General features: G+C 37.2%; 2 protein-coding genes and 1 long non-coding RNA gene across 3 annotated transcripts in view; all 3 read right to left on the bottom strand.

Annotated features, from left to right (window-relative positions):
* Positions 1-526: 526 nt before the first annotated feature.
* On the bottom strand, positions 527-6,047 carry LOC126631500 (cytochrome b-c1 complex subunit 6-1, mitochondrial-like). The gene is made up of 4 exons (XM_050301620.1): positions 6,013-6,047; positions 5,694-5,778; positions 660-749; positions 527-566 (listed from the first exon to the last, which is right to left on the bottom strand). The coding sequence occupies exons 1-4, from the start codon at positions 6,045-6,047 to the stop codon at positions 534-536; spliced, it is 243 nt and encodes an 80-aa protein (XP_050157577.1). The 3' UTR covers positions 527-533.
* Positions 6,048-9,148: 3,101 nt separating this feature from the next.
* The window catches only part of LOC126631037 (uncharacterized), a 43,357-nt gene continuing 25,133 nt past the window's right edge, over positions 9,149-27,372 (bottom strand). The window contains exon 2 of the long non-coding RNA XR_007626213.1: positions 9,149-9,302. This is a non-coding gene — a long non-coding RNA (uncharacterized LOC126631037). The remainder of the gene's footprint in view (positions 9,303-27,372) is intronic.
* Positions 10,861-12,848, bottom strand: LOC126631022 (cytochrome P450 736A117-like). Its single transcript, XM_050301179.1, has 2 exons — positions 11,901-12,848; positions 10,861-11,746 (listed from the first exon to the last, which is right to left on the bottom strand). The coding sequence occupies exons 1-2, from the start codon at positions 12,834-12,836 to the stop codon at positions 11,135-11,137; spliced, it is 1,548 nt and encodes a 515-aa protein (XP_050157136.1). The 5' UTR covers positions 12,837-12,848; the 3' UTR covers positions 10,861-11,134.

Here is a 27,372-nt window from a genome sequence, read left to right on the forward strand (position 1 = left end):
AATACAATACAATACAATACAATACATTACAATATAATACAATATAATATAATATAATATAAATGTAATACAATATAATATAATATATATTCACGTATGGAAATTATTTGATCTCATCCACATTAATTAATTGTGGTGTATGCTTACCACACACCTCTAAGCATGCCAAGTGTCCTCTTACTTGACCCTAGTTAACCTTTTCATAATAATGAATTAATCATCATTTTAGCATTATCTTTTAATTTTTTAATTTTAGCATGGTTATACAAGTAATTGACATGCTAGCCGGATACACTCCAAAGCGTCTTAACTTATGTTTACAAGACTATCAAGAAATTAACGTGTGTGTCGAGCGCCCCAAAAACCATAACTTTACTTTTTATTCATCACAAATTCGGTGCCTCCATATTCATAACATGTGTCATACATCCATCCTTAGTTCAGGGAACAAACATACTCTTCTGAAGCATTGAGATTGAGTTAAAATCTGAAAAACAAAATGCCATCATTTTAGGGCAAAACTAATCACCACATCACTTCAGCTTCGGGAAAAGCTTGGGAGCAACCTGCATCGCGCAATTGTAGTTTTAGGCTTTTAGGTCAACAAACATGACAGTATAACTAAATGAGTTTCAAGACCTTTGAACACTACGACTTACACATTTGTCGATACAAGACCAGAAATCAAAATATTGTCCAGTACAATGCTTGTGTCCGCTTTCATAATCTTGGATCCTCTTAACGCATGCATGCAACAAAGTATGAAATTGCCATTTGTACACACCCTTTGCAAACTAATTCAAATTCTAGGGCTACAAACTGCCGTGCAGGTTAACCAAGTTTGGAAACACTTGTGTTTTCTTGTTCATCTCTGGCAAAAGGTAGAAAACCACAAAATAATTACAGTGGAGAGTTTAACAGCTAATATTCTAAATCTTAACTATCTCTATTTATTAATTCCATATAGTTAGGGTGAAATATTTCTGGCTTCCTTTTGTTTCCTCATGACTAGTTGTTGACTTGTATACTATTTTCCTTTAATTCTGGGATTCCTATAATATTAGGTTTCCTAGTTTAGGTTGTAGATTGATTGTAATTATTCTTTCCTTATTGTAGTAGGATTGTACTTGATTATATATACCTTAGAATGAGAAGAATACAATTAACACATTCAAAGCATTATCTTCTTGGCACCAGAGCCAGGTCGTAAAAAAAAGGAAAGAAAGTTTCGAACCCTAACAAGGTTTGTTATTGTGCCGTGCCCAGCATCACCATGGTGCCTCCGAAAAACAGCAAACAACGTGAAGTTGTTGCTGTGTCCCGATCTTACTGCCCCGAATTCTGATAAGCAACGCGTTTTGTTGCTGGCCCGAGTACCTTTGTCGCTGCACATGTTTTCTAGTCTCTATGAAAGATGTCTTCCGAGAACAACCAAATCGTTTCTGCTACCGCTTTGGTCATGATTCAGCCGGATAATTCAAACTTCAACATTGGGATGGTTTTGGATGAGAAGAACCATGACATATGGGATCCTTTTATTCAAATTCATATTGTTGGAAGGAAAAAGATAAGATATCTTTGTGGGTCCATTAAGGCTCCTGCAGAGGATGATCCCAAATATGATGATTGGTTCTCTGAAGATCAGAGAATTAAGAGTTGGCTCTTGTCGGCAATGAAGTCGGAGATCATGAAATGTTATATTTGTTTGTCAACTTCTAAAGAGATCTGGGATGCTCTTAAGACTGCTTATTTTGATGAGAATGATGAGGCTAGAATTTATTCATTAAATCAGAAAGCCTCACGTCTCAGGCAGAATGGGCGGCCTTTGGCTAGTTACTTTGGAGAATTGACAGAGATTTTTCAGGAATTAGACCACTTTAATAAAGTGGCCATGGCATGTGAAAAAGATGTTCTGATTTTCTAGAAGACAACCGAGCGACAAAGGTTGTATTTGTTTCTTGGTGGGCTTGATGATGAGCATGATCAAGTTCGTGGAGAAATATTGCGCAAAGACGCACTTGGACTTCAAGCTACTTATGCGTATGTCTGTCGTGAAGCAGATCGCAAGGAAGCTATGAAGATGGAGGGCCAAAGCTCAGAACCGACTGCAATGGAGAAGTAAAAAGCAGAATGTAGTAGCTTGTTCAAGTGCAGAAGCAGAATATAGAGTTATGGCTCTTGGTATTTGTGAACTCTTATGGCTTAAGTTTCTATTATGAGATTTGAGGGTCAATCATAGTTCGTCGATGAAGTTATTTTGTGACAACAAAGCTGCTAGGGATATCGCTCCTAATCTGGTACAATATGATAGGACGAAGCAGGTGGAGGTTGATAGGTTCTTCATAAAAGAGAAATTCACTACTACAAAATTATCTATAACCGGTGGTCCAAAAACAGAAAAAAATGTATATTACTGTCGGATTTTAAGCAAAATCCGACAGAAAATGGATGTAGTGGCGGATATAATAAGCGATCGAATTGCCGGCATCAGGAAATGAATTTTCTGACAGAAAATACTCTAAAATCAACAGAAATTGTGTCGGATATAACCGACAAAGAATATATTAATAATGAATAAATAAGAGCATTTCTGTCGGCTAAAACCGACAGAACTTCTGTCGAATCTAATCGATAGAGAATTTATTAATAAGAATAAATAAAAGCATTATTGTCGGATAAAACCAACAGAAAATATATTAATAACAAAAAAAATATAAACAATCACTTTCTGCATTTTCCATATCCCATGCATTCACTGTATTTTCCATATTCACAACAAGATCAGACATAGCTTCATTAGGAAGCAGTTTAGGATTCGTCATGCTAGCCACTGTTACAACATCGTTTGTTTCTACCTGCACACATTCCATTAGAATCACTCAATCACAGCAAGCATTGCTCATTGAAATGAATCTCTCCCCGAAATCGAATGAAAATTGAAATACTTACAGTGTTGATGAGATCTATGATCACAGAGAGCTCCTGTGCGCCAATTGCAAGTTCACCACCATGCTCTGCCATTGCCACTATGTCGCCCGCTCTCTTTCGAGTGTTTCTTCTGCTTCTTGTTCTCGTCCTTCTCCACAGCCCAAGCGAAATCGATTCTTCGAATCAAATTCTGTCACTTCTCGTCGTAGCCTACATCACTTTAATCGAAGAAATAGATAATTAGGGTTTTCGAGAAATCAAAAGTTGATGCCTGTTTCGTTGCCGAGAAAAGAAAATTAAACAAAAAGAGTATAAATTGAGGTAGTGCAAGAGAGCTTCAGCCTCCCAATTGAATCTGGCAGTGTGACAACTGTGCTTGAACTCATGTCTAGCACACGCATATATGTAAGTGAATAAATTATTTCACCTTGTCCTTTCCCAAAGGCTCTCAGTTGCAAGTGTTGAACTCGACAGAAGGAAGGGAGGGGAGAAAAGGGGGAAGGAAGGGGGAAGGGAGAAGGAAATGAGGAGAGAAGAGAAGAGATGTAAGATCCCACTCACCTTGATAATTTGAGCTTTGACAAGACAACCGATCTAAAAATCTCCAGAACTTAAGCTTACATGCATACTGACTAACTCCTTTGCATGATAACAAACAAGAGCCTTTGCTCGTATTCATACACTCGGCCTTTCTCCCTGCTTCTCTACGTTGCTCTTTGCAACATTGCTCTCTGTGCGTGTAGATGAAATGAAAGAGTTTGAGGGAAAAAGAGATATAAAATAGAGAGAGATTGAGTGGCTGAGAATAAGTGATGTGAGGGAGGGGAGAGTGGACGGGAAAGTGGGGTGTGTGTCAGAGAGAGAGAAAGATGTGAGGGAAGAGAACCGGCTGATAAGGGGAGAAGAAATAAAATAAAATTGGGAGGATGGGACATGAGAGAAGAAGTGAGAGAGATTTAATAAAAAGTAATGATGGTGCTGTTGAAAAGATAAAAAGGTCATGATGATGTTTGTAGAAAAAGAAAGAAGGCCGTCAGATGGAAGTGGGGAAGGATCCCATTTTCTGATCTTAAAACTTCATAGAAACCTAACCAAAAACGGGTTCTCACAAGAGAAGAGAAGGAAATGCAAGGATGAGAAAAGGAGGAAGGGAGAAGGCACCGGCACAAGGAAGAGATGGAGGGATTTTATGTTGGAAAATTTTCATTACTGTCGGTTAAAACCGATATAAATATTTTTTTAAATATAAACCGACAAAAAATTTTCATTACTGTCGGTTATAACAGACAGAAAAAAATGACGGCAAAAATCCCCCCAAAATACCCTCCCAAAATTTTGTTATGATTTAAAAAAATAAAATAATTATTGTTTGGTTTAATAAATAAATAAATAATATGTATTTAAATAGAATACGTTTTTAAAAATTAAATAAATAATTGTTTGGTTTAATAGATAATAACCCATGTAAAATATGCAATAAAGAAATAAAAAGATAATTGTACAATGAAAATGTCATCATACAAACTAAATATTGTCTAATCAATACTTGAAAAACATAAATAAAAATTTAGCACAAATTACTTTTCCCACTTCAAAATTTAGGCAAATTTAACGGAGATATGCATTCTACGAAACTAGTTTCAATGATCTAACCGTGAAACTTGTTTGTAGATACTACAGGATCGCATAATAAAATTTTCATTTCTATCGGTTATAACCGCCAGAATACTAAAATAATAACCGTCAGAAAGTAAAATAATAAAATTGTCAATTTCTGTCGGTTATAACCGCCATAATCTGTCAAAAATATTATAAAAAAAAGATTCAAAAATACTGTCGGTTATAACCGACATGATTTTTTTGATATCCGCCATGACTCTATGTCAGATATAACTAACATGATTTTTCTAATATCCGCCACTAATTAAATGATGTGTCAGATATAATTTATCCGACATGATTTTTCTAATATCTGCCACCTAAAGCTAATATTGTAGTCGTGATTGGAGGGAAAAATAATTGAATTGCCTCCGATTAGGAACCGAGGATCAAGTGGCTGAAATACTCTGGTTTGAGTGACAAGTTCTCAAGCTTCTTGAACAAGTTGGGCATGTGTGACATATATACACCAACTTGAGAGGGAGTGTTGACTCGTATATTATTTTCCTTTAATTCTAGGATTCTTATAATATTGGGTTTCCTAGTTTAGGTTGTAGATTGATTGTAATTATTCTTTCCTTATTATAGTAAGATTGTACATGATTATATATACCTCAGAATGAGCAAAACACAATTAACACATTCAAAGCATTCTTTTCTCTAGTGACTACCCACCACTGACCAAGTGTTTGTAAATTATAGGGGTGTGCTATCCACACACCCCATTTTACTTCTCACACACCCCTTGATAATTTATATCCGTTGATCTTCTTCAATTCATCTGATCCGACAGTCGAAAATTAAAAAGGTGTGTGAGAAGTAAAATGGGGTGTGTGGATATCACACCCCAAATTATATTACATGTTTGACTATCATCTCCTGTCATTGTGAGTTTATGCTGAACTCTTGAATCTTGAACGAAAAGTTGCTTTCTATTTTTTTCAGAATTTTGCCAAACCGTTTTTGGTGTTTGCTATGTGCCTTACTAGCAAGCAAGACATTAGATGTCAAGCTGGTCTTCAAGGACGACCCTTATCCTGGTCAGAGTAATGAAACAAGGGAGAAAGACACTTCATTGCCCAAAAACCTTAGGATGTTGCAAATTCCTGACACTCGAGGAATGGTGTCATACACTTTGGATTGCACGATTTTTCGGGGTACTTCCTTTGATAAATAGGTTCCTCGTCCGTCCTAAATATGTTTTACCAAAACTAATAAAAAAAAATAGAAAAGAAATATAAACTATACATGCACACAAAAAAGAAAAGGGACATGCTCAATATAAATCGAGAATAGATCGGCGTTGCACACAAAACAAGTAGAGCATTGGAGAGTCCATAATAGTATTATCACTAAAGAAAGAATTGAGCTACCAATACCACCTATTAAGGGAAGGATCCAGTAGTATAAACATTCAGAACTGACCAGTAGTATGAACATTCCTCGTCCGCCCTTCCCATTTCTTATTTTCTACCCCACATTTTTTATCCTCCACTAGAAATCAGAAAAACCAAAATGAAGAAAAAAAACGAAGAAGGTTCTCCCACAACGATATTAAAATATCGTGGCTTGGCACAAATAGCTGAAAAGGAAATCTCTATTACTTACAAACATAGCAGACTTCTCAATTCATGGATCCAATTTATTTCTCCCTTCTGTCTGTGTGTAAACATATTCAGCCAAAGGCTTCTTTGAATAACTTATTACATAGAGGAAGCTTCGATTGGGGATCCCTCAAATAAGATTATTAGAGGGAACACATCTAGCATTGTATATCAACGATTCAAACAATCTAAGTTTTCATGTCTTTTCTTGAAGATCATCCTTGCAAAAAATCACTTAAATCAGTGGCGGAGCTACATGGTGGCCAGCATATAGGGGCAGGCCCATCCCAAAAATTTCCAATATATACAAGTTATCTGCTTCCTTTTGTAAATAGCTTGTGGTGTATTGGTGATTAGTATATGATAATATTGGAGGAGTGATTGGTTCGAAGCTTGTTGGAGCAAAAAACCTAACCAGCCTTCTGTTATAAAATTCAATTGCTCTTTCTAGTCAATTCACAACTCCACACAAAACAAGGTCTATACAATTTAGAAGAAGAAATTATGCTTAAAGAAAAATCTCATATGAATGGTTTTGATTCTTAACTTTAAATTTTTGTTCGGGCTTTTTATCTTTATTTTATTTTATTTTATTTTTATTTTATCAAAACTCATAAGGAAGTTATGTTTTTATGATATAATCTTCTCAATACCAATTTTTTTCATATGAATTTTAAAGCTCCATCACATTATATATTTGCTTGATTAAAAACTTTCATCCCAATTTCCAACTAATTATATTGCTATATTTTGTCTAGTTTCTTTCTTATGGCTTAAAGGCCCGTCCTGTGACCGATTTTTGGTTTCGCCACTGACTCAAATCTGACACCATTATTGTATGGCTTTCATTTTAATGTTTCCTTGAAATACCGTGTTCATCTAGTTATTCTACTGAGACTTGATATTTTACAATTTCGGATTTGTCTCACTTGAAGATGAACTTTGAAAGAAGACAGTTCGTAATTTTAGATTATTGAAGGGTGCTTTAGATTTTGACCCTCACAATTCATGATTCCTAGATAAAAACTCATCTACATATAAACGTTCAATAAAAGCCCAAATTTAAAATCTGCAGCCATATTGGAACATTATTAACCTACTAATACAATTTATTTACACCCATGCCACTTTCCCAAATCCCTAAATATATTCCAAATTAAAAGTTGTAGAAAAAGTGAAATAAAAAAAATATAAATTGTTGTATTGCATTAATTGTATCCATATCATACCAAAATTTTACCTTTTTTGTGATATATATTTTGCATTAATTGGGAAGTAAATTAATTTGTTCCAATTATTAAAAAAATTATACTAAATCCGTATTATATATATTTTGAATCAAATAACACTTCTCTAACTTGTAGGTAAATTATTTTTCATGTATTGTTACATATATTAGGCACATTTTATTGTTGTATAAATATAGGTATGAAATAATATTTTTCACTATAATACATCAAATTATATTTCTTCTTGTTATGGGTAAATTATTCTCCATGTATTAGTGAATAAAAGATATTATATTACACACGGGGTATAAGTTTTTGCACGTAAATGATTGGAAATTAATTTGTAGGTAGGTAAATTAATTTGTTCCAATTATATTAAATATATATATATACTACACCTAGATTATATATATATATATATATATATATATATATATATATATTTGAGAAAACCTAGATTATATATTTTGAATCAAATAACATTTTTGTATATATGGTAGGTAAATTATTTTTCATGTATTATTACATATATTAACCTATTAGGGATGTTTTTTGGTAAAAATATATAAAGTAATATGTATATGATTGTTTGTAGGTAAAAGATAAAATCAAAAGCATGATCCAATTCCTAAGTTTATGCAATATTTTGTTGTTGGTATACAATATTTTGCATAATTGGAAATGAACATTTCAAATAGTAGGTAGGTAAATTAATATGGTCTAATTATATAAATACACACACACACACACACACACTATATATATATATATATATATATATATATATATATATATATATATATATATATATATATATATGCACATTTTGAATCAAATAACATTTTTGTACATGATAGGTAAATTATTATTATTTTTTATGTATTATTACATATATTAGGTCTTTTTTTTTTGTTTTTTTTTGGTAAAAATATATAAATAGTATTAAGCCAACAATTTGATATTAATATGCAATGAATTTTTAACATTAATGTCATATTTTTCTTTTTGCAAAATCATTAACTCTCTCCTTACAATATGTATAGAATTAATTGTGTACATCAAATATGCAATAGGAGTATTTTAGGCATCTAAAAAAATGTAAAATGTGTAAAGTAGTATGTAATTTATGAATTCACTTAGGTGGATCCTAGTTAATGCAGAACGACAAAGAGATAGAGGAGATGTCAAAAACACATAAGGCTTGACAGAAAAATGATAGAAGAGCAATGCTCAATTCTTTGTTACCATAAAATTATAATTCTAAATTGTCTCCTTTAGCATATCAAACTCACTCCCTAATATACTAGTGTGCCAAAACATCTTCATCAATGCAAATACAACTCCCTAAGCCACTGAAACACATTAAATGACAATTGTTCCACCTAACCACTTAATTTAAAACACAACTTACAATGCATCAAAATTACTACAAAACATTACATTACAACCTAAGATACATGAATCTCAAATTAATAATTAACGGAATGGATGAACACCAAAATACCAAAAGCCCCGTTGAATAAACTCCTTATTCACTGCATTACTAGTCACTGAGGCTTTTTTGAGTAAAAAAATTATGTTGGATTTTATATAGAAAAAATTAAATTTTAGGGATTAAAGTCATATTTTCAGTTATTGAAATAAAATCTAGAGTGAACCCCACGAATAAAAATAAATAATAATAAAACGCTGAACGTGATCTTTTAGTTGGTTAAAGTCAGTCAGCTATGGCACAATATCATCGTATATTACATTAAAACTTTGTTATTGATATCTAAACCAAGCATCATCTGACAAGCAACTAGAAGAATGATATCATGAGATACATCATAGATGATTTCTTTACTTCCATGAGTCACGAGTTAAACTAAGCTCTCCAAACCTAAATTTAATAATATAACAGAAAATATTAATAAATCGTCGTAGGTTTGCTGTTTATGATTTATGGCGTCATGCAAGCGTAAATCTGACTTAACTTGTGGAAATGATTATTTCCATCTGGCTTATTGCGTGGGATGTTAACTATGCTGCATGCCATTGAGATAGATGATGCCCTCCTAGCAAACCGTGCGAGATCACTGGAGACGGTGGTTCGATCCGTTGGGACGAAGTTAGGCGTGACCAAGAAACAAACCACGATTGGGTTGCCAAACTTAGAAAAATGTGCACGTTGAAAGATTGAGAGAGCTAATTCTTGTATGCTATATTTCCATATTCATGCTGCTGGACTAGGATTTCAGCGTAAGGAACTGGTTGATCTGAAATCGATTCATCTTAACACTCTGTATCTTATCAATTCGAGTTGCTTATTTTTGTGACTACAAATTGATAGTCAACGAAAATGAAAGCACATGAATGCAAGTTGTAAACCATTGCGAGGGATATCAATTTGACTGAACCAAATCGTAGTTAATCACTCAGCATCAACCGAGGCATTCTCATCTGATTGTCGATTAAACTTAAAGAGCAAGTCCACCTCATGCCAATTACTTGGGTAATTCGGCAATCCAACCCTCCAAAATCCAAAACAGTCTCTCCACCCCAGCCCAATCAGCCATGCTAAGGGAAGCCCAAGTTTGCCACTGAGTAGATCTGTCAGACATCGAGCACCGAGTCACAGCAGCCACCTCGAATGATGCTGAAGCTCTGGAAATTGTACCAGAACTGCCTCTCTTTCCACCCACTCAAAACCCAAGTCATCAGCTCCGGCGCTCTCTGGGGCGTCGGCGACCTGTGACTGCCCAACAATGGCGGCAGATCTGGTTCTTGACATAGCCATCAGAGACTGGATTCCAGCACGAGATTGCTAACGAGCCCTCCAATCACTTGTCTGCGACTCTTCGTCTGCAACGCCCCCACGCCAGGAAATTCCGACACCCGTTGCTAACGGGCCGTTAGACCAAACCCAAAATTGAATTCGCTCCTTCCTCCTGCTCATCGAATTCCGAGTCGAGGGCGGGATTAAGAACAACTCGAGAGAGAGGAGAGACAGTGGTGAAGATGAGTTGCATGTTCGACGGGAAGGATAAAATTAATAATAAAATAAATATCTTTTTATTAATTTCTTTATAAAAAAGTAATTTTTTAATGTCAACACTTTGAGCAATTTATTTGCGGGTGACAATTGTAAGGATGACAAGGATCGAGCTACATTCAATGAGCTGAGAGATTTTTTAGGGTGATTGATACACGGAGTGGTACATCATGTGTTACTATACAAATGATGAAATATGTGTGTTAAAAAGTTAATAAGTTAAAAAATACAATTTCTCACCACTTATATAAAAACACAAGATGTAATGATGTATCACTCATATTCCGGTCACACTGAAAAATTTATAGTAAGAGCTGTTAAGTTAGTTGTATTTATTATTATTATTATTATGATGAAGTTAGTTGTGTTTGTTGAGAGAAGAGAAAGCACTGTAACTAGTATAAAAGGCAAGATTACAGTTGAATTCATAATACAGTAACAATACACAATAAGCATTTCTCATTTATCCTTCTCTCTTCTCTCTCTATATTCTGCAATCTCATTACCTCCATTGATAACCTTCAAGCTCAGATCTCTGCATTCACACAACAATCACTATTCACTAAGGCAAACCAATTGTGATCTAAGTGCAAAATATTTTACATGCCCACACAAAAACAACAACAATAAAGCATTATTTTATTAATTCCCAACACGCACGTGCACACAAACAGTATATTTCAGCAAGAATATGGAATAGCTACGACTTTAAGAGGATATTTTTTATGGACAGTCCCACCCGGGGATTCGGTCATGTCTAGGTCCTCTCCTCTTGCCCCACCAGGCAATGCCCAATCAAACTTGTGCACTAAACTTGCCAAAACAATCTCTTTAACAGCCGCAGCAAACTGAATTCCGGGGCAACCCCGTCTGCCAGCCCCAAACGGAATTAATTCGTAGTCAGTCCCTTTATAATCTATGTCATTACTCAAGAACCTTTCCGGCTCGTACTCCTCTGGGTTGTTGTATGACTTGGGATCTTTTCCAATCTGCCATGCATTCACAATAACTTGCGTGTTGGCCTTAATGTCGTAACCGCTTATTTTAACATCTTGGCTTGACATCCTGGGCATCAGTAGCGGAAGTGGAGGATGTAAGCGAAGAGTCTCCTTAATCACGGCCTTCAGGTAGTGCATTCCGACTAAATCATCCTCTGTTAAGTCTGTTTTGTTGCCGACTATTCCCCGTACCTCGTTCTGCAATTTTTTCATCACTCTGGGATGCCTTAAAAGCTCAGACATTGTCCACTCTAGGGCTGTAGATATCGTATCAGTGCCAGCCGTAAACACATCCTGCAAGATTATTCATTAACTTAATTATCCTAAACATATATTGATTGCTTATTCGTTATCATTTGGTAGAACTAGTTCAAAAAAATTTCGACCATAAAATCAATTTTTAGTGCTTTAGGTCGTGCACACAGCAGTAAGAGAGAATGTTCATTACCAAGGTAATAGCTTTGATGCAAACTAGATCAATAGGAATAGCAAGCACGTTTGCTTTCTGAAGGGAAAGCAAAACGTCCACAAGATCCTTTTCATCCTCGTTCTTGACATGATCGCCATCCATATGCTCTTGAACAGCTGTCTCTAAGAAGTCATCATATCGTTTAGCGAGATCGTCTTGCTTGGCATCCAAACCATTGAGACGTGAAAACCAAGAAAGCCATGGGACATAGTCACCAATATTGATGCGTGACATGATCTCAGCGAACTCCACGGAAAGCCCCTTAAACATCTTCCTATCTTCGCGGCCATCGTTGTACTTGGTCCCCACTGTAATTCTACAGATAACATCATTAGTAACTGTCAGAAAGATATCGCTTAAATTAAAAACTGACGATGTAGTTGACTTCGATTGCTTCATGATGTTGTTGATCATGGATTTGGCTTCCTCTTCTCTCACAGCGCGAAAAGAGCGAACCTTTTTGCTGCTCAGAAGATGTAACACACATATGCTCTTGACCTGCCTCCAATACTCGCCATAAGGCGCCGATGCCACGTCTTTGAAGTCATAGAGCAATTTCTTAAAGAAGGTGATCTTGGGTCTGTCGGAGAATGTGATGTCATGGGTCTTCATGACCTCGGAGGCAGCCTCAGCCGACGAGACCACGAGGACTGGCATGCTTCCGAAATGAAGCATCATGAGAGGCCCGTGGCGTTGGGCTAAAGCTCCAAGTGAGCGATGGGGGTACAACCCTAGTTGATGAAGGTTTCCAATGACAGGCAGCTTACGCGGAGAAGGTGGCGATGAGTTTGGGGTGGAGGTGAAGGACCATTTGTATATGAGGATAAGGAAAATAGCCACCAGCAAGAAATATTTGAAGGAAAATGGGTGCAATAAGCATAGGGTTTCAGTTATTAGTTTCATCAGCACCACCATTTTCTTTTCTCTTAATCTCTTCTTCTTCTTCCGTAACCTGCAGACAATATATATAAGATCGATCAGACCCCGGCTTTCGACGGAAGCGATTGGACAGCACATATCAAAGGAAAAAAATAAAAAAATAAAAAAATAAACTAACAAAATAATCATATGTGTTGTAGAAGTCGTACGACTGAATAAATAAACAAATTACCAGACTTTAAACAAGAATGCCATAAAATGCGGGAATTGCATTTTTCTTTCAAAAATGTTACTTTTACCACATATATGTATCATCTCTCCTATAGAGGTGAGATTCATATATGATGGTAGGCCTTACCTCTATTAGTGAGATGGTACAAATGATAATACAAAAATATTGTAAGTGTAGCATTACTCTTTTACTTTTGTTTTCTGAGAATGACAATTCACGGACCAGTAATATTTTCTTTCCAAGATTAATTAGACAGGTTTTGATGATTTCGAAATCTTCCCTCTCCATTAATAAAAAAAACTTGGTACATATACACTCTATACATCACCGTCTTCGATCTATATATATGGTCTTGTTTTGGTACGGAGGATTATATTGAAATGAATAACTCTTTAATTTAAGTTATTTTGAAGGAAGAAGAGAATGGCAAAGTGGTGCCTTGGTAGATATAGTCTTCCTCTTCAACCACTACTGAACCGAACGAACAGTGACTTCAATTTGGTTTTCAGTTTAGGCAAAAAACCGAACAGAACCAAACCCACCCCTAGTTTGGATCAATTTAGGTAGATTATCTATTGTTGTTTGGTAAACCTCTAAAAAAATTTATAGGAGGATGATTTTTCATTTTAAGGGGATTCGACCAAAATTTTCATTTTCTTCTTTCAACATAACTTGAAAATAGGTACTCATCTATTCCAATCCAATCCTTCATACCAAACAGAGGCTTTTTGTATTATTCTTCTTCAAAGCAGTCGATTTATGTGAATCTCACATCAAGGAATGAATAGACCTCTCACATGCTTTATTATAAAGAGTTGGATTACTCTCTAAATTGTGACTTGGTTTATGGTGGAACCTCAATTTTTTTATTTTTTTATTTATTTTTTTTATCAAAGCACACTAAACAATGTGTTGAGTCTAACAGTCCACGTGCTCTCACATTACCCAATATGCATTTTCTATTACTTCATGTATGAGGTTTAGATAATTATAAACAATAACAACAAAGTCTTATTCCACTAAATGGGGTCAGTTGTATGAATTCTAAAACGCAACTGCACTTAGTTTTTTGCCAAGTCTTCCGTTAGCTCCAAGTACTCTATATTTTTTTATAGTATCTTTCAAAGTCTTCCCCTACTCCTTTTACTCTGAGCCCTTGTCTCATAGTTGCATCTTTTAACCGAGCAATTGTAGGTCTCAATTCATGTAATAAACCATCTTAACCAATTTTCTCTTATCTTAACTTCAATTGCGGCCACTCATACTTTGCCTTAGATATCTTCATTCTTATTCATATCCTTTCTCGTGTGCTCATACATCCACCGAAGAATTCGTATCTCTGCTACTATCATTTTTTGCACGTGTTGCTTTTTGACCACTCAACACCTGATGTACTCTTTCACTTCATCCATCCAGCTTGTACTCTATGGTTGATATCTCCATCTAATTCTCCATTATTTTGCAAGATAAATTCAATATAATTAAAATGTTCACCCAATTTTATGGTAGATTAACTATACATGTCATAGTAAAACATTAAGTTGCCAATCAATTTTATGGTAGAACCTCAATTTCATTTTATCGTTATACGTTACTGCACACCCCGACTCGGAATGTCCACTTAGACTCTGAATCAAGATGTGCTGGCCGTCACCATGAGGATGACGAAGCCATGAAGTGTAGTGATGTGGAAAAGTGAGTAAATTTAAACTTAAAGGTGCTTAAATGTAAGAGTGCGCTAGTGAGCGGGAATAAACTCATTCCACATGTGATGTCAGAGCATAAGTAAAGCACAGTAAAGTGGATTGAGAATTATACGATCAAAGGTAACCTCCTATACCAAGATTTACCAAGAATCCTCGTCGATACGAAAACTCAGCTGCTTAAACTAGGAGGGGCGAAAAACAAGGGTGAGTGGCCTTAAAATAAAGATTTGTAAAAATCTTTGGGAAAACATAATAACCCCTCGATGTAAAACCAGTATAGTTTCCAAAATATACATATTATGTATAGTATGAAAATACTTCTCGTAGCTTGCAATAACTCAAGAATTCAATATGTCATAAAATTCATAAATAAGCATCTAACTTCTAGTAATCATAAAATCTCTTAGAAATAAACATATCACATCAAGTGTTCATCGACACATGCTGACACACGAGTTCATGCAGAGGTATCTTGACATGAACAGATGACACGCCCCAATCCCAATGTCCGATGAACAGCGGGATGACCACGTGTTGGCCGACACCCGAAGGTGACGTAAGCCATGTAATGATTGCATATGCCGAGAACATGTGAAACATGCATATAAATTTCGTTCATAACTACGCAAAGTATTATTCGAAACACAAACTTTCCGAAATATAAAAAAAAAAAAAATTCAATTGCCAACAATGAAAATGATAATGCATGACATGTTAAGAGCATACATCTAATTCAGAATAGAAGTAGAATATGCTATTACAATGATGTCAAAGTAGAGAGGATGACACGATGTCACTGGTAGGGGAATGCCTTGTAGCTCATATCATATGCCTCGTTCCTAAGTCCTGAGGGGGAGCAAAACAAACATGAGTGAACCAAGTTGATATATAAATAATAGGGAAACAGTTATACAACAACATACTAACCCCCAAAGTTTATGAAAACTAATAGCATAATATGTGATAGGTTTTCTAAAACCCTAGCATGCCATAAAACTTTTATAAAACATAAATCGTATATAATGTGCTAACTAGTGGTATCAATATCGCCTAAAGGCATATAGAACTCTTTCTTTAGAACACTTCCTTTACAAGTATCAATCGCCTGTATGCTCCTACAGCACCCAACTCGTAGGTCAATATAAGTATCATTGCCCGTAGGCAGAACAATGACCTCTAGATAAGCACAAAACATTGAACATAATGTTTCCAAACATATATATATATATATATATATATATATATATATCATCCGAGCTCAGTAGCTCAAACATCATATCTCAAAACATCTTTATAATATATAGTCATCCATCATATATACTACAAAGAACATGAAAATCGATAAAGCATGGTATCCCAAAATATTCTCAATAATAAAGTGTAAATTTAGTTTACTCATAAAACGTAACAATTAAATCAATGTTTTTCATGTATGCATTTCTAATAGTGAAATCATGCGTTTTAGAAGGGGTCCACTCACAGATAGTCCGTCATCGAAGAGCCATGCGAAATAGAAGGAACGAAAACGTTGCTAATAATAACACCTAAGCACATAAAGGGTCCAATTAACAAAACTTTACTCAAACCATTGAATTTTGAAAACAGACGTCATAAACGGATTCAGGACCTTGAAAAACATAAAAGGGGACCTCGGGTACCCCATGTGCCACCGTAAGGTGACGGTTCCAGCGGCCATGCGCTGACATCGGTAGCCGTACACGCGCGCCTACACGCTGGCCCATGCGCGGCTTGGGTTCTTGGGATTTGGTTAGGTTGGGCCAGATCCAAGTTTGGGTTTGGGTCAATGGGATTAGGCTTTGGGTCAGTGGGCTTGTAACCCGGCCCAAGGGAAAAGGGTTTTGGGTTCAATGGGCCAAGGGCCCTAGGTTGTATATAAGGGTCTTGGGCTCCAAAGGTTAGGCCTAGTCGGCCCATTTCTCACCAAGGAAGAAGATCAGAGCCTCCTGAGCTCTGGTCACCATCGTTTAACTACTAAACCCTACGATCTAACTACCAAAAATAAGGTACAGACGAGGGGAAGGGATTTCATACCTTGATAATGTCGAATGGTGGCCGGATCTTTGCTCGAAACATACGGGCTCGTCGGACCTAGGTTAGGTATCCTTTAGGTGCCCCAGAGCTTCACAGAGACAATGGAGAGGGATGTGAGGTCCTCATGTAGGTGGTGGTGGTGGTGGTGAGTTTAATAAGTGGTTGGGTGTCACCGGGAAAAGGAAAGGGAAAGGGTTCGAGAAAGTGTGAGTGTGTGAGAGAAAGAGTGTGTTGAGCTTAGAGAGAGAAATGAGAGTGTTGACTTGGGAAATGAGAGAGAGAGAGAGATATGGATGAGTTAGTGGGCTACCACGTGGTAGATGGAGAAAGGAGAGAAATCTAAAAAGGGATCCAGATAGGGTAGGATTTCGGGGGTAAAATTGTCATTCCCTCAATATTTGGTACAAAATTACAAAGAATTTAGGGAAGGGTTTTACAATCTACCCCCCTTAAAACAATTTCGTCCCCAAAATTATAACTTAACTAAAAAGGTATGGGTACTGGTTCCTCATCAAATCCCCCGTTTCCTATGTCGCTTCCTCGACAACATGGTTTCTCCACATTACTTTTACCAACGGGATGACTTTATTCCACAGAATCTTTTCCTGCCGATAGACGATCACCATTGGTGTCTCCACATAACTTCCATCCTGATTCACTTCCAGCAGTTCCGGCTGAATAACATGCGGGGGATCCGGCATATACTTCCGAAGCATTGAAACATGAAAAATGTTGTGAATATGTGCCAACTTTGGTTGTAGCTCCAATATATAGGCAACTACACCAATCTTCTCTGTAATCTGGTAGAGACCAACATATCGAGGGCTCAACTTCCCTCACTTACCAAATCAAACTACACCATTCCAGGGAGACAACTTCAAGAAAACCAAGTCACCGATCTTATACTTACAATCCCTGGAATGTCAGTCCGTAATGCTCTTCTGTTGGTTTTATGCTGCCTTCAGGTTCTTCTTAATTAGCTGGATGTTAGTATTAGTCGTGTCAACAATTTCCAGCCCCACTAACACCCGTTCATCGACCTCTGTCTAACACCCGGTTTCCAGCACACCTTCCCATTAGCTAGAGTGATAGCTGTTATTGTAGATGAACTTGATCAACGACAAATAGATATCCCAACTACTCTTCCACTAGAGAACAGACACTCTCAACATGTCCTCCAAAGTCTGAATCATCCTCTCAGATTGATCATCGGTGTGTGGATGATTGGCAATGCTATATAATAACTGAGTATCCACGGTGGCATTAAAAGCTCTCCAAAACCTAGAGGTGAATCTTGGATCTCTATTCGAAACGATAGTGACGGGCACACCATAAAGCTTGACAATATTATCAATGAACAACCTTGCCAACTTCTTTACTGAGTAGGTCTGTCGAATACGCAAGAAATGAGAGATCTTGGTGAGTGGGTCCACAATCACTCAAATGCCATTAAATCTTGACTGCATCATCGATAAACCATACACGAAATCCATTGTGATATCTTCCTACTTCCATGCTGGTATCGGGAGATTCTGCATTAGCCCCTCAAGTCTTTGTCTCTCTATCTTCACTTGCTGGCAAATAATGCATATCCTTACATAATCTGCCACATCCCGTTTCATCCCAAACCAGTAATAGAATGGATGGATAGTGTGATACAGTTTGGTGCTCTCCGGATGCATGGTATACGCTGAGATATGAGCTTCATCAAGGATTTCTTTATTCACCGTTTCGTTATCTTTAGGCATAAACAGCCTATTTCCTATCACCAAGTCTCTGTCTTTATAGATCTTCAAATCTCGTCTCAACCTATCCAATACTTAATTTTTTTGGTTTGCACATTGTTGATCAAGCTCCTGAGCTTCGCTAACCATATTCACCAAAATAGGTCTAACCTGGAAGTGTGCCAACAAGGCTCCTTGTGAATCTGGTGTCACAGTAATGCTGGTCTCTCGGAGAGAAAACAATAGTGGAACATGGATAACTTGAAGGGAGGCAAACTGTCCATGAGATCTTCAGTTCAGTGCAACCGCTACTACATTGGCGTGTCTAGGATGATACTCGATAATGCAGTCATAATCATTAATGAGCTCTATCCACCTTCTCTGCCTTAAATTCAGTTCCTTCTGAGTGAAGACATGTTTCAGGCTTTTGTGATCAGTGAAAATGCGACACTTCTCGCCGAACAAGTAATGTCGCCAGATCTTTAGAGCAAAGACCACTTCTCTGAGTTCCAGATCATGAGTGGGGTAGTTTTACTCGTGATTCTTAAGCTGTCTAGAAGTATAGGTGATAACTTTCCCATGCTACATCAATACATACCCCAATCTTGACAAGGACGTATCAGTGTAAATCTTGAACTCACCGCCATCGTCCAGAAGAACCAGGACATGAGCCTGAGTAAGAAATTACTTAAGCTCTTGGAAACTCTATTCACAATCATCATCCCACTTGAAATTGACCCTCTTCCGAGTCAACTTAGTAAGAGGCAGGGCAATTGTTGAGAAATCTTGCACAAAGCATCGATAATAACTTGCCAACCTAATGAAGCTTATCACTTCAGTAATATTCCTTGGTTATTTCCATGTAGACATTGCCGAAACCTTCTGAGGGTCCATACTAATTCCCTCAGTAGAGACCACATGTCGGAGGAAACTGATCTGGTTTAGCCAAAATTGACATTTACTGAACTTAGCATACAGCTGATGATTTCTCAACCTCTCCAACACCAACCTTAAATGCTTCATGTGCTCAGCATTACTTTTGGAATAAATCAGGATGTCATCAATGAACACAATCATAAACCGATCCAGATACGATCTAAAAACTCTGTTTATCAAATCTATGAATGCTACATGTGCATTTATTAACCCAAAAGGCATGACACGGAACTTATAGTGTCCATACCTAGTGCGGAAGGTAGTTTTCAGCACATATTCATCCTAAATCAGTAGCTGATGATAACCCAGATGAATATCGATCTTAGAAAATACCTGAGCACCCTTCAGCTGGTCAAACAGATCATCAATCCGAGCCAGATGATAACAGTTCTTCATCGTCACCTGATTCAGTTGCTTGTAGTTAATGCAAAGTCTCATCAACCCATCATTCTTTCTGACAAATAAAACAGGAGTGCCCCAGGAAGACATGTTGGGTTGAATGTAACCTTTATCCATGAGCTCTTAAAGTTGAATTTTCAATTCTCTCAACTCCGTTGGTGCCATTCGGTTTGGTGCCAAGGAAATAGGGTTAGTACCGAGAAGTAAATCAATAGTGAATTTGATCTCCCTCGCAGGTGGTAACCCTGGCAAATCCTCAAGAAATACATCGGTGAATTTATTCACCACTGGTACATCTTTGGCACACAAAGAAGGTTCATCCCTCGTGAATACATGGGCTAAGAATCCTACACATCCCTTCTACAATAGCTTAGTCGCCTGGATGGTAGAAATGATACTATTTGGAAAGATTCATCACTCACCCTGAAACGTGATCGACGGTCGTCCAGGTTGATCGAATATCACAAATTTCTCCCTACATCCGACATAAGCATAGTGCCTGGATAGCCAATCTATTCCCAAGATGACATCGAACTCCGCAAGTTTGAAGGGAATTAAATTAGTCTCCAAGAGTTCTCCTATATTCCCACTATGCACAGAAAATATCTCTAGGTGGCATTTGTATGAGCATAACAAAACCGAGCGGTGTAGGTTGCGAGTTTACAACCCGTGCAAATAATGGAGATACAAATGAATAAGTCACACCCGGATCAATCAAAACTCTAGTCCAATTACCACACATAAGTAACGTACTAGTAATGACTCTAGGCTTCTGCTCCACCTTCTGCTGAGTTATGGCGTTAATACGCCCACGAACCTGACATCACCCTCTATTGTTACGGCTACCTCAAGTCCTAAGAACCTGGTTATTACGGCATGCTTTGTTCCCCTGAGCATGGCTGCTTGAAGCTGCTCCAGAATGTTGTGGGTGTCGCCGGCCAGGAAACTAGGTACTCTGGCCACCACTGCCGCCATAATTCTGAGTACTGCCATATCCCTGAGTATTACTGTTCCCACCATAACTAGCATTTGGGTTATTACTCTCACCGTAACCCGAATCAGCATCATAATTAACAGATGAAGGTGGAGTACCACAATCTTGGGTAAAGTGTCCAATGTCGCTGCACCTGTAACACACATTTGGTCTAGTTGCGCCTGAATCAAAGTGGCTGAAAGATTGCCTCACCAATTCACTGCCTGAGTCGTCACTAGATTATCCCAAACCCTGACCATGTCGTTTGAATGACTGATAGCGTCTAGGGTGAAAGAATTAAAAGAAGTAGAATACTCCCTCATACTCCGAGATCGGAATCCTCGACCCCTCTTATTCTGATTCCAACGTCAGTTGTAGTTCTTAAACTAGTTTTAACTCTGAGGTTGACCCTGGTTAAGACTATCTCATCTCGTCTGTTCGATCCTCAAGGCCGTCTCAATCATATCTTCGTAGGATCTATGCCTCTGTGATGGTAGAAGAAGAAAAGGTGTTTGGAATGTGAGAAAGTGTTGAGAAAATTCAAAAAAAAAAAAAAGAAGAATGATCGTTAGACTTCCTATAGGGGTACCATATTCAGTTTAAGAAATAGTCACTGCACACCAACCTGTGTTCAATTTCAAAAATAGTGTTCATGTTCAATTTCAGAAATAGTGTAGTACTCATGTTCAATTTCAGAAATAGTGTAGTACTCGTATTTAGTTTAAGAAATAATTAGCGTTCAGATTTTAGAAATATTGTTCAGTTTCCAAAATAGTATGTGTGATGGATGCACAAGGTCCTGCGCGTCAATTTTTAATTACTTTTCTATTTTATTTTTATTATTAAACCTTTGTCATTTTTATTAAAATTTAAGTCATTTCCATTAAGGTTTAAGCCATTTTCATTAAATAAAGGTATATGATGGTTTTTGGTTGAAATAAATTTAGCCTAAACTTTTTTCATTAAAACTCCCTATAAATAAAGAGTAGATAAGTTATTTTAGCTTACCTTTTGCATATATAATAAGGAGTAGGTAAGTTAGTTTTTATTTTTAGAACATCGATATTTTTTACACCAAGGGGAGAGGGAGTTTGGCTAAGCCACACAATGGGTAGCCTAATTTGGTATAGAATTCGCCATTCACAAGATTCGAACCTAAATGACACACCCTGACCCGGAATGTCCACTAGTACTCCAAATCGAGCTGTGCTGGTCGACACCTGGAAGGTGACGAAGCCATAAAATGTAGTAATGTGGAAAATATGTATAAATTTAAACCTAAAAGTGCCTAAATACAAGAGTGCACTAGTGAGCGGGAATGAACCCATTTCACACTTGATGTCAGAGCATAAGTATAGTACAGTAAGATAGGGTGAGAATTATACCATTGAAGGTAATCTCCAATACCAAGATTTGCCAAGAATCCTTGTCGATACATAAGTTTAGCTACTAAAACCTACAGGGATGAAAAATAAGGATGTGTGGGCCTGAAATAAAGTTTTAATAAAAACCTTTTGAAAATGTTATAACCCCTCGCCGTAAAACATGTATAATTTCCAGAAAATCATACTACGTATAAGTATGAAACCAAATGCAAAACAACAGTAAATCCAAAAATATGCCAAAACACAATATCTCAACAATAGCATAAGTGAAATCAAGTGCTCAACAATCTATTCTAGCACACAAGTTGGAGTCGCCTAATGCGACCTATACGACTGAATTGATGCTCATCAACCTATGCTAGCACGTAAGTCGGAGTTTCCTAATGCAACTTGTACAACATGACTGGGTGTAATCATAATATACGCTTTAGTGCTACAATCAAGTGAAGACTGGCGCTATTCGCGGTCACATATGAGTCGAAGTTGCCTATTGCAACCTGTATGACAAGATGTTGGAGTTGTCTATTGCAACCTATACGATATGTCTGACACCTACTTGGATCAAAGGCGAGCGTGCGATGCGGATGTGAACATACACATGAAAGACTGGCCCTAGCCCTAGGCGAGCACTGACACCGGATTGTAGCAATGATAAGTAGACTACATAAATATAATCATGCCATAATGATTCAATAATTCTAGTCATTATAATACCATACATGGCCATAAATATAATTAAGGCGTCCCCTTAATTATAAGCTTACATGTGCATCCCATAGGATAAGGCATTTCTTACGAACGTTAAATTAATTATGGCAATCACGTAGGAAATTCATTAATAAATGTATATAAGGAAACTAACCAATATATATATATATATATATAAAAGAAAAAACCCACTCACAAATCATGTCGTCGAGTCGAACCCACCTCATAGCATCAAGAGTCCTTGCGAAGCGTTTCGTCCAGAAACGAAACCATTTGGTAAATATAACGTACTAGTATAAATACGTGTTTTCGTACAAAGTACGGCTAATTAAGGAACTATCTTAAAACAACTGAATTTCAGAAAACAGAAGGCGGATTCGGGTCCGGCACGTCGAGAAACTTTAGACCATCTCCAATCCTTAGACCATCTCCAACCCTGACCTAAAACCTAAAAATATATAGCCCAAAAAGTTTAGGTTTTAGCCCAGAAACAGCTTTTTTGCTCCAACCCTTCTGGTTTAAAATTTTAGCCTGAGATTATCAAAGAATGAATTAAGGCTTTTTTTTTTAAATTAACCTTTTAAAAAAAATTATGTAGACTATCCTAAATTAATTTTATGAACATTTTAACCTAAAAATATTTAAATTTTGATAAATTTTGAAAAATCACTAAATCAATACAAGAAAATCATGATAAACCATATAAACTTAATACAAATGACATTTAATAAACCACATAAACTTAATACAAATGACCATTAATAAACCACATAAACTTAGTAATGATATCCACCATCTTGACTTGGTGATGGACTTGGGTGATAGTCTTGAGATGAATCATCATCTTGAAATATACTCCTTGTGGCATTCTTTCATAAAATGTCCTTTTGCTTACCATATAAGTATTTCTTCCTCTCTGGAGTGTATTTGTCGAGGTCCTCCATCATCAAATTAATTTCGAACCTTTCTTGCTCCCTATCCCCTTCTTTCTTCATGGCCAAAAGCATTTGGGCCGATTCTTCTTACTGAGAGATATGGTTTTCGTTCATTCTTGCAATTTCGCTAGCAAATTGTGCATGTATCGGATCTTGGGACTTCCCTTTTCTCTTTGCTTCCTTTTGCTTATCTCTACTCGGGGGCCTTGCAAAAGAAGAAGTTGGGGTCATTTGTTCGACGCCTTCATTGTCGGGGAAATTCACACCTTCATTGACATCATTTGGGGGTGAGGCTTCACTAAGAAATAATCTTCCACATTGTTGGTTCGCATCGGTTCCCCACCTCGGACAATCCTTGAGGATGTTGCAAGCATGATGCAACTTAAAAGCTTGATTTTTTAGTGTAGTTTTTTACTTGTAAATTGCGATTGCTTTGTCACCCTATGCAACAAATACATAAAAACAATTAGTTGCAAAATATTATTATGTACATGACAACTAAAATATCAACATAGAAACCCACAATTTCCGAGGCGCCACTTCCACTAAGCATGTCAACCATGGCTCTCTCCAAGCTTCCCTTCCACAAAGTGCACGCTTTGTTGATAATCTTCCACCGATCATAAACACCACCAACTTCCCTTCGACCGGCGTTAGAGTTTTCATGGAACTTATCAACGATTTTACCCTACAAAACCTTTCTATTTTGATTCGTGCCAATGACACCATCTTCACTAACAGAAACCTATGCCAAACATAAAGCAATATCTTCGTCAAAGGTCCAATTACGACCTTTAACATGCTCTTTTGCCATCTTGAAAATTTTGGAAATGAGAAGAAATGGTAGAAAGAAAAATTGGAAGAATTGTAGGAGAAAAGTGAGTTTGGTGTGGATGTTTGAACAAATACATAGGTATTTATAGAGTTTTTGGTTGAATTTGAAGTTAAATAATTTTTTTAAAATTATTTTAGCTGTTGGATTTAAATTTGGACCGTTAGATCTTCTTTTTTACCGTTAGATTTGATTATATTCGATTTAAGCCATTGGATTCAATAATTATATAAATATAAAAAAAATATTTGAACGTGGACCGTTGGATTAACCAACAGTCCAATTAAACTGGTCATTGGATGAAGAAAAGTAGCCGTTAGGCTACAGTAAGGCTGACAGCAGAGGGGGATAACCCACGTGGTTGGGCCTTCGGCTGGAAACTTTGTGGCGCGTGAGACGCATTGGGGAGATTGGGTTTTCGGGTGTGGGCTTCACAGCCCATTTTTCACTCTCATCCGTGGGTCCCACGTCAATTTGTGGGCTAAATTGTGGCTGGTATTTGCCTTCCTTTTAGGTTTTAGGTTTTGGGTTGGAGTGGATTTTGGGGGGGGGGAGGGAAAATTTAGGTTTTCGCCCATGGTTGGAGTGGGTTTAAGGAGGGACCTTGGGTTACCAAACATGTCGCCGCAAGGTGGCGGTTCCAACGACCATGTGTCGTCCCACGCACCTAGATAAGTCACCGAAAAAGTCAACAGCGCCACCGTGGACGGCAGCAGAGCACAATACCTCCGGCGAAGGAGCTTGTGCTCCACGTGCCGACCAAGGCTTGGCCTCATGTGCTGCCTACGCACGGCCTAGGGTTATGTGATCTGGCTGGGTTGGGCCAGATCCAGGTCTAATCTGAGCTCGGGTCTTGGGTCGGTCTAGTTCGTTTTGGGCTTAGGTTCATGGGTCGAAGGCCAAAGTCCTACATGACCTGAAAGCCTGGATTAGGTTTAGGCTGAGTGGGCTGGGCCTAGGCTCTTTAAGCTTAAGGCCCAAGTCAATACGGCTCAAATACCTGGGCTTCTAGGTTTAGCGGGCCAAAGGCCCTAGGTTTGGGTTAAGGGGATTTGGGCTTGAAAGCTTGGCCTAAAAGGTTGAATTTGGGTCTCGTCGGGGAAGAAGGCTGATGCGAAAATTAACTTAACACACAAATTAAACTCTCTTGCTGACAATTGTAGTATGGATAAGTAGGGATCGTTCTTAAACCAGGAATTATGAGGGATTGCTAAAACATTCTAAATTGACTCAAATATATAAAACTAGGCTAAAAACACTTAACTAGACTCAAAGAACTCAAAACAAACTGAAAAGACTCAAAACTAACTAGAATGACTCAAAACAGCTTAAAACAACTAAATAGACTCAAACTAGACACTAGGAATGACTTGAACGAAAATTGATTGAAACTTGACGCAAAACACTTAAAAACAGAAACTAAGACAGATTCTAACTAATTAAACACTCTAAAGTAAAGGGGGATTGAGTTTTGGACGAAAATAAGTAAAAACAAAACAGAAACTAGAACTAGACAGATTTGCACGAATTTGGTTGAATTAGATGGATGATGGGCTAGCTAGAAGGTCTTTCTCCACACATAACACACTTGTATACAAATTGATTTCCAGTTGTTTCTTTCAATAAACCATAAATCTCAACACCCCAGATTAATTAGGTACGCTTAAAGTAACCCTCAGATTTTCATTATATCATTGAATTGGACGGAAATAGCACATCGCAATCAAATTATTCTTCAAAAGTTCCTTACATGAAAGTGCATAATAGAGATACAATCAAAGATCATTAAGTTCTATGAAAATCATAAGTATTGACAAGGCATTCGTAACTATGAAAGCGCATGATACTTATGCCAGGAATTTACTTAACACGATTGTGCCTAGCAACCTCCACTACTTATGAATACAAGGTCATAACGATTAGGTGAAACTCTCTTATATCCTAGCATCAGATTTATGCATGCAAATTAAGTGTGCACTCTCAACCCACATACACAAACAAGTTTTAATTCCAACAGATAAGTAAATTGAATTCACAATTTATGAAATTACAACTGGATGTAATAAAATCATATTGCAAGTATAGTCATGGTTTCGAAATTCCCCCTAGCTAAGAGGGGTTTAGTTCCTCATACTCACAAAACAAAGATTATTGAACTTAAACATTGAAAACAAAAGAAAGATTACACCTAAAACGTTCCAGCAACTCTAACTTGAATGGCAAGCACGTTCAAGGGCTCCCCTTTTTTTTCTTTGATGTGGCACAAGGTGTGGTTGATGGATGGTGTATTCTTGTTTAGGATGATGAATGATGGCTGATGAGAGTGAAGGGTGCGGCTGGATGTGTATAGAAGTGAATGGATTTTAGAATGATGTGTCAAAGGGAAGTATTTAAGGTTTTAGGAAATCAAAACCCTAACTTATTTAAGGTAACAGAAATTAAGTCAAGACTACTAGAAAAAGGAAAACAAAATTAGAAATCAAGGGAAAGAATAAGGAGATATGCGGCAGGGCTTTAAATTAATAAAGGAATTTGATTTGGTGCAGGAAATAGGAAAGAAGACCTTTCCCTTGCACGGCAAGGAAGAGAAAGGACAAGGGAAAAGGGTTAGGTCATGCGACACAAAGGAATAAGGAAAGGGAAGGGGTCCCTTTTCACGGCAAGGGAAAGGGAAACAAAGAAAAGGTGCG

The sequence above is a fragment of the Malus sylvestris genome, chromosome 8 (assembly GCF_916048215.2).
Source record: "Malus sylvestris chromosome 8, drMalSylv7.2, whole genome shotgun sequence".
Taxonomy (NCBI): domain Eukaryota; kingdom Viridiplantae; phylum Streptophyta; class Magnoliopsida; order Rosales; family Rosaceae; genus Malus; species Malus sylvestris.

Excerpts from the sequence above, each read along its gene's own strand:
- LOC126631500 (XM_050301620.1), bottom strand. The coding sequence starts at position 6,047 with ATGGGAAGGGCGGACGAGGAATGTTCATACTACTG. Across the intron at positions 5,779-6,012 it reads GAGGAATGTTCATACTACTG|GACGGACGAGGAACCTATTT; the intron begins GTCAGTTCTGAA and ends AAACATATTTAG. Across the intron at positions 567-659 it reads GGTCTTGTATCGACAAATGT|GTTGCTCCCAAGCTTTTCCC; the intron begins GTAAGTCGTAGT and ends TGCGCGATGCAG.
- LOC126631022 (XM_050301179.1), bottom strand. The coding sequence starts at position 12,836 with ATGGTGGTGCTGATGAAACTAATAACTGAAACCCTATGCTTATTGCAC. Across the intron at positions 11,747-11,900 it reads GCATCAAAGCTATTACCTTG|GATGTGTTTACGGCTGGCAC; the intron begins GTAATGAACATT and ends ATAATCTTGCAG.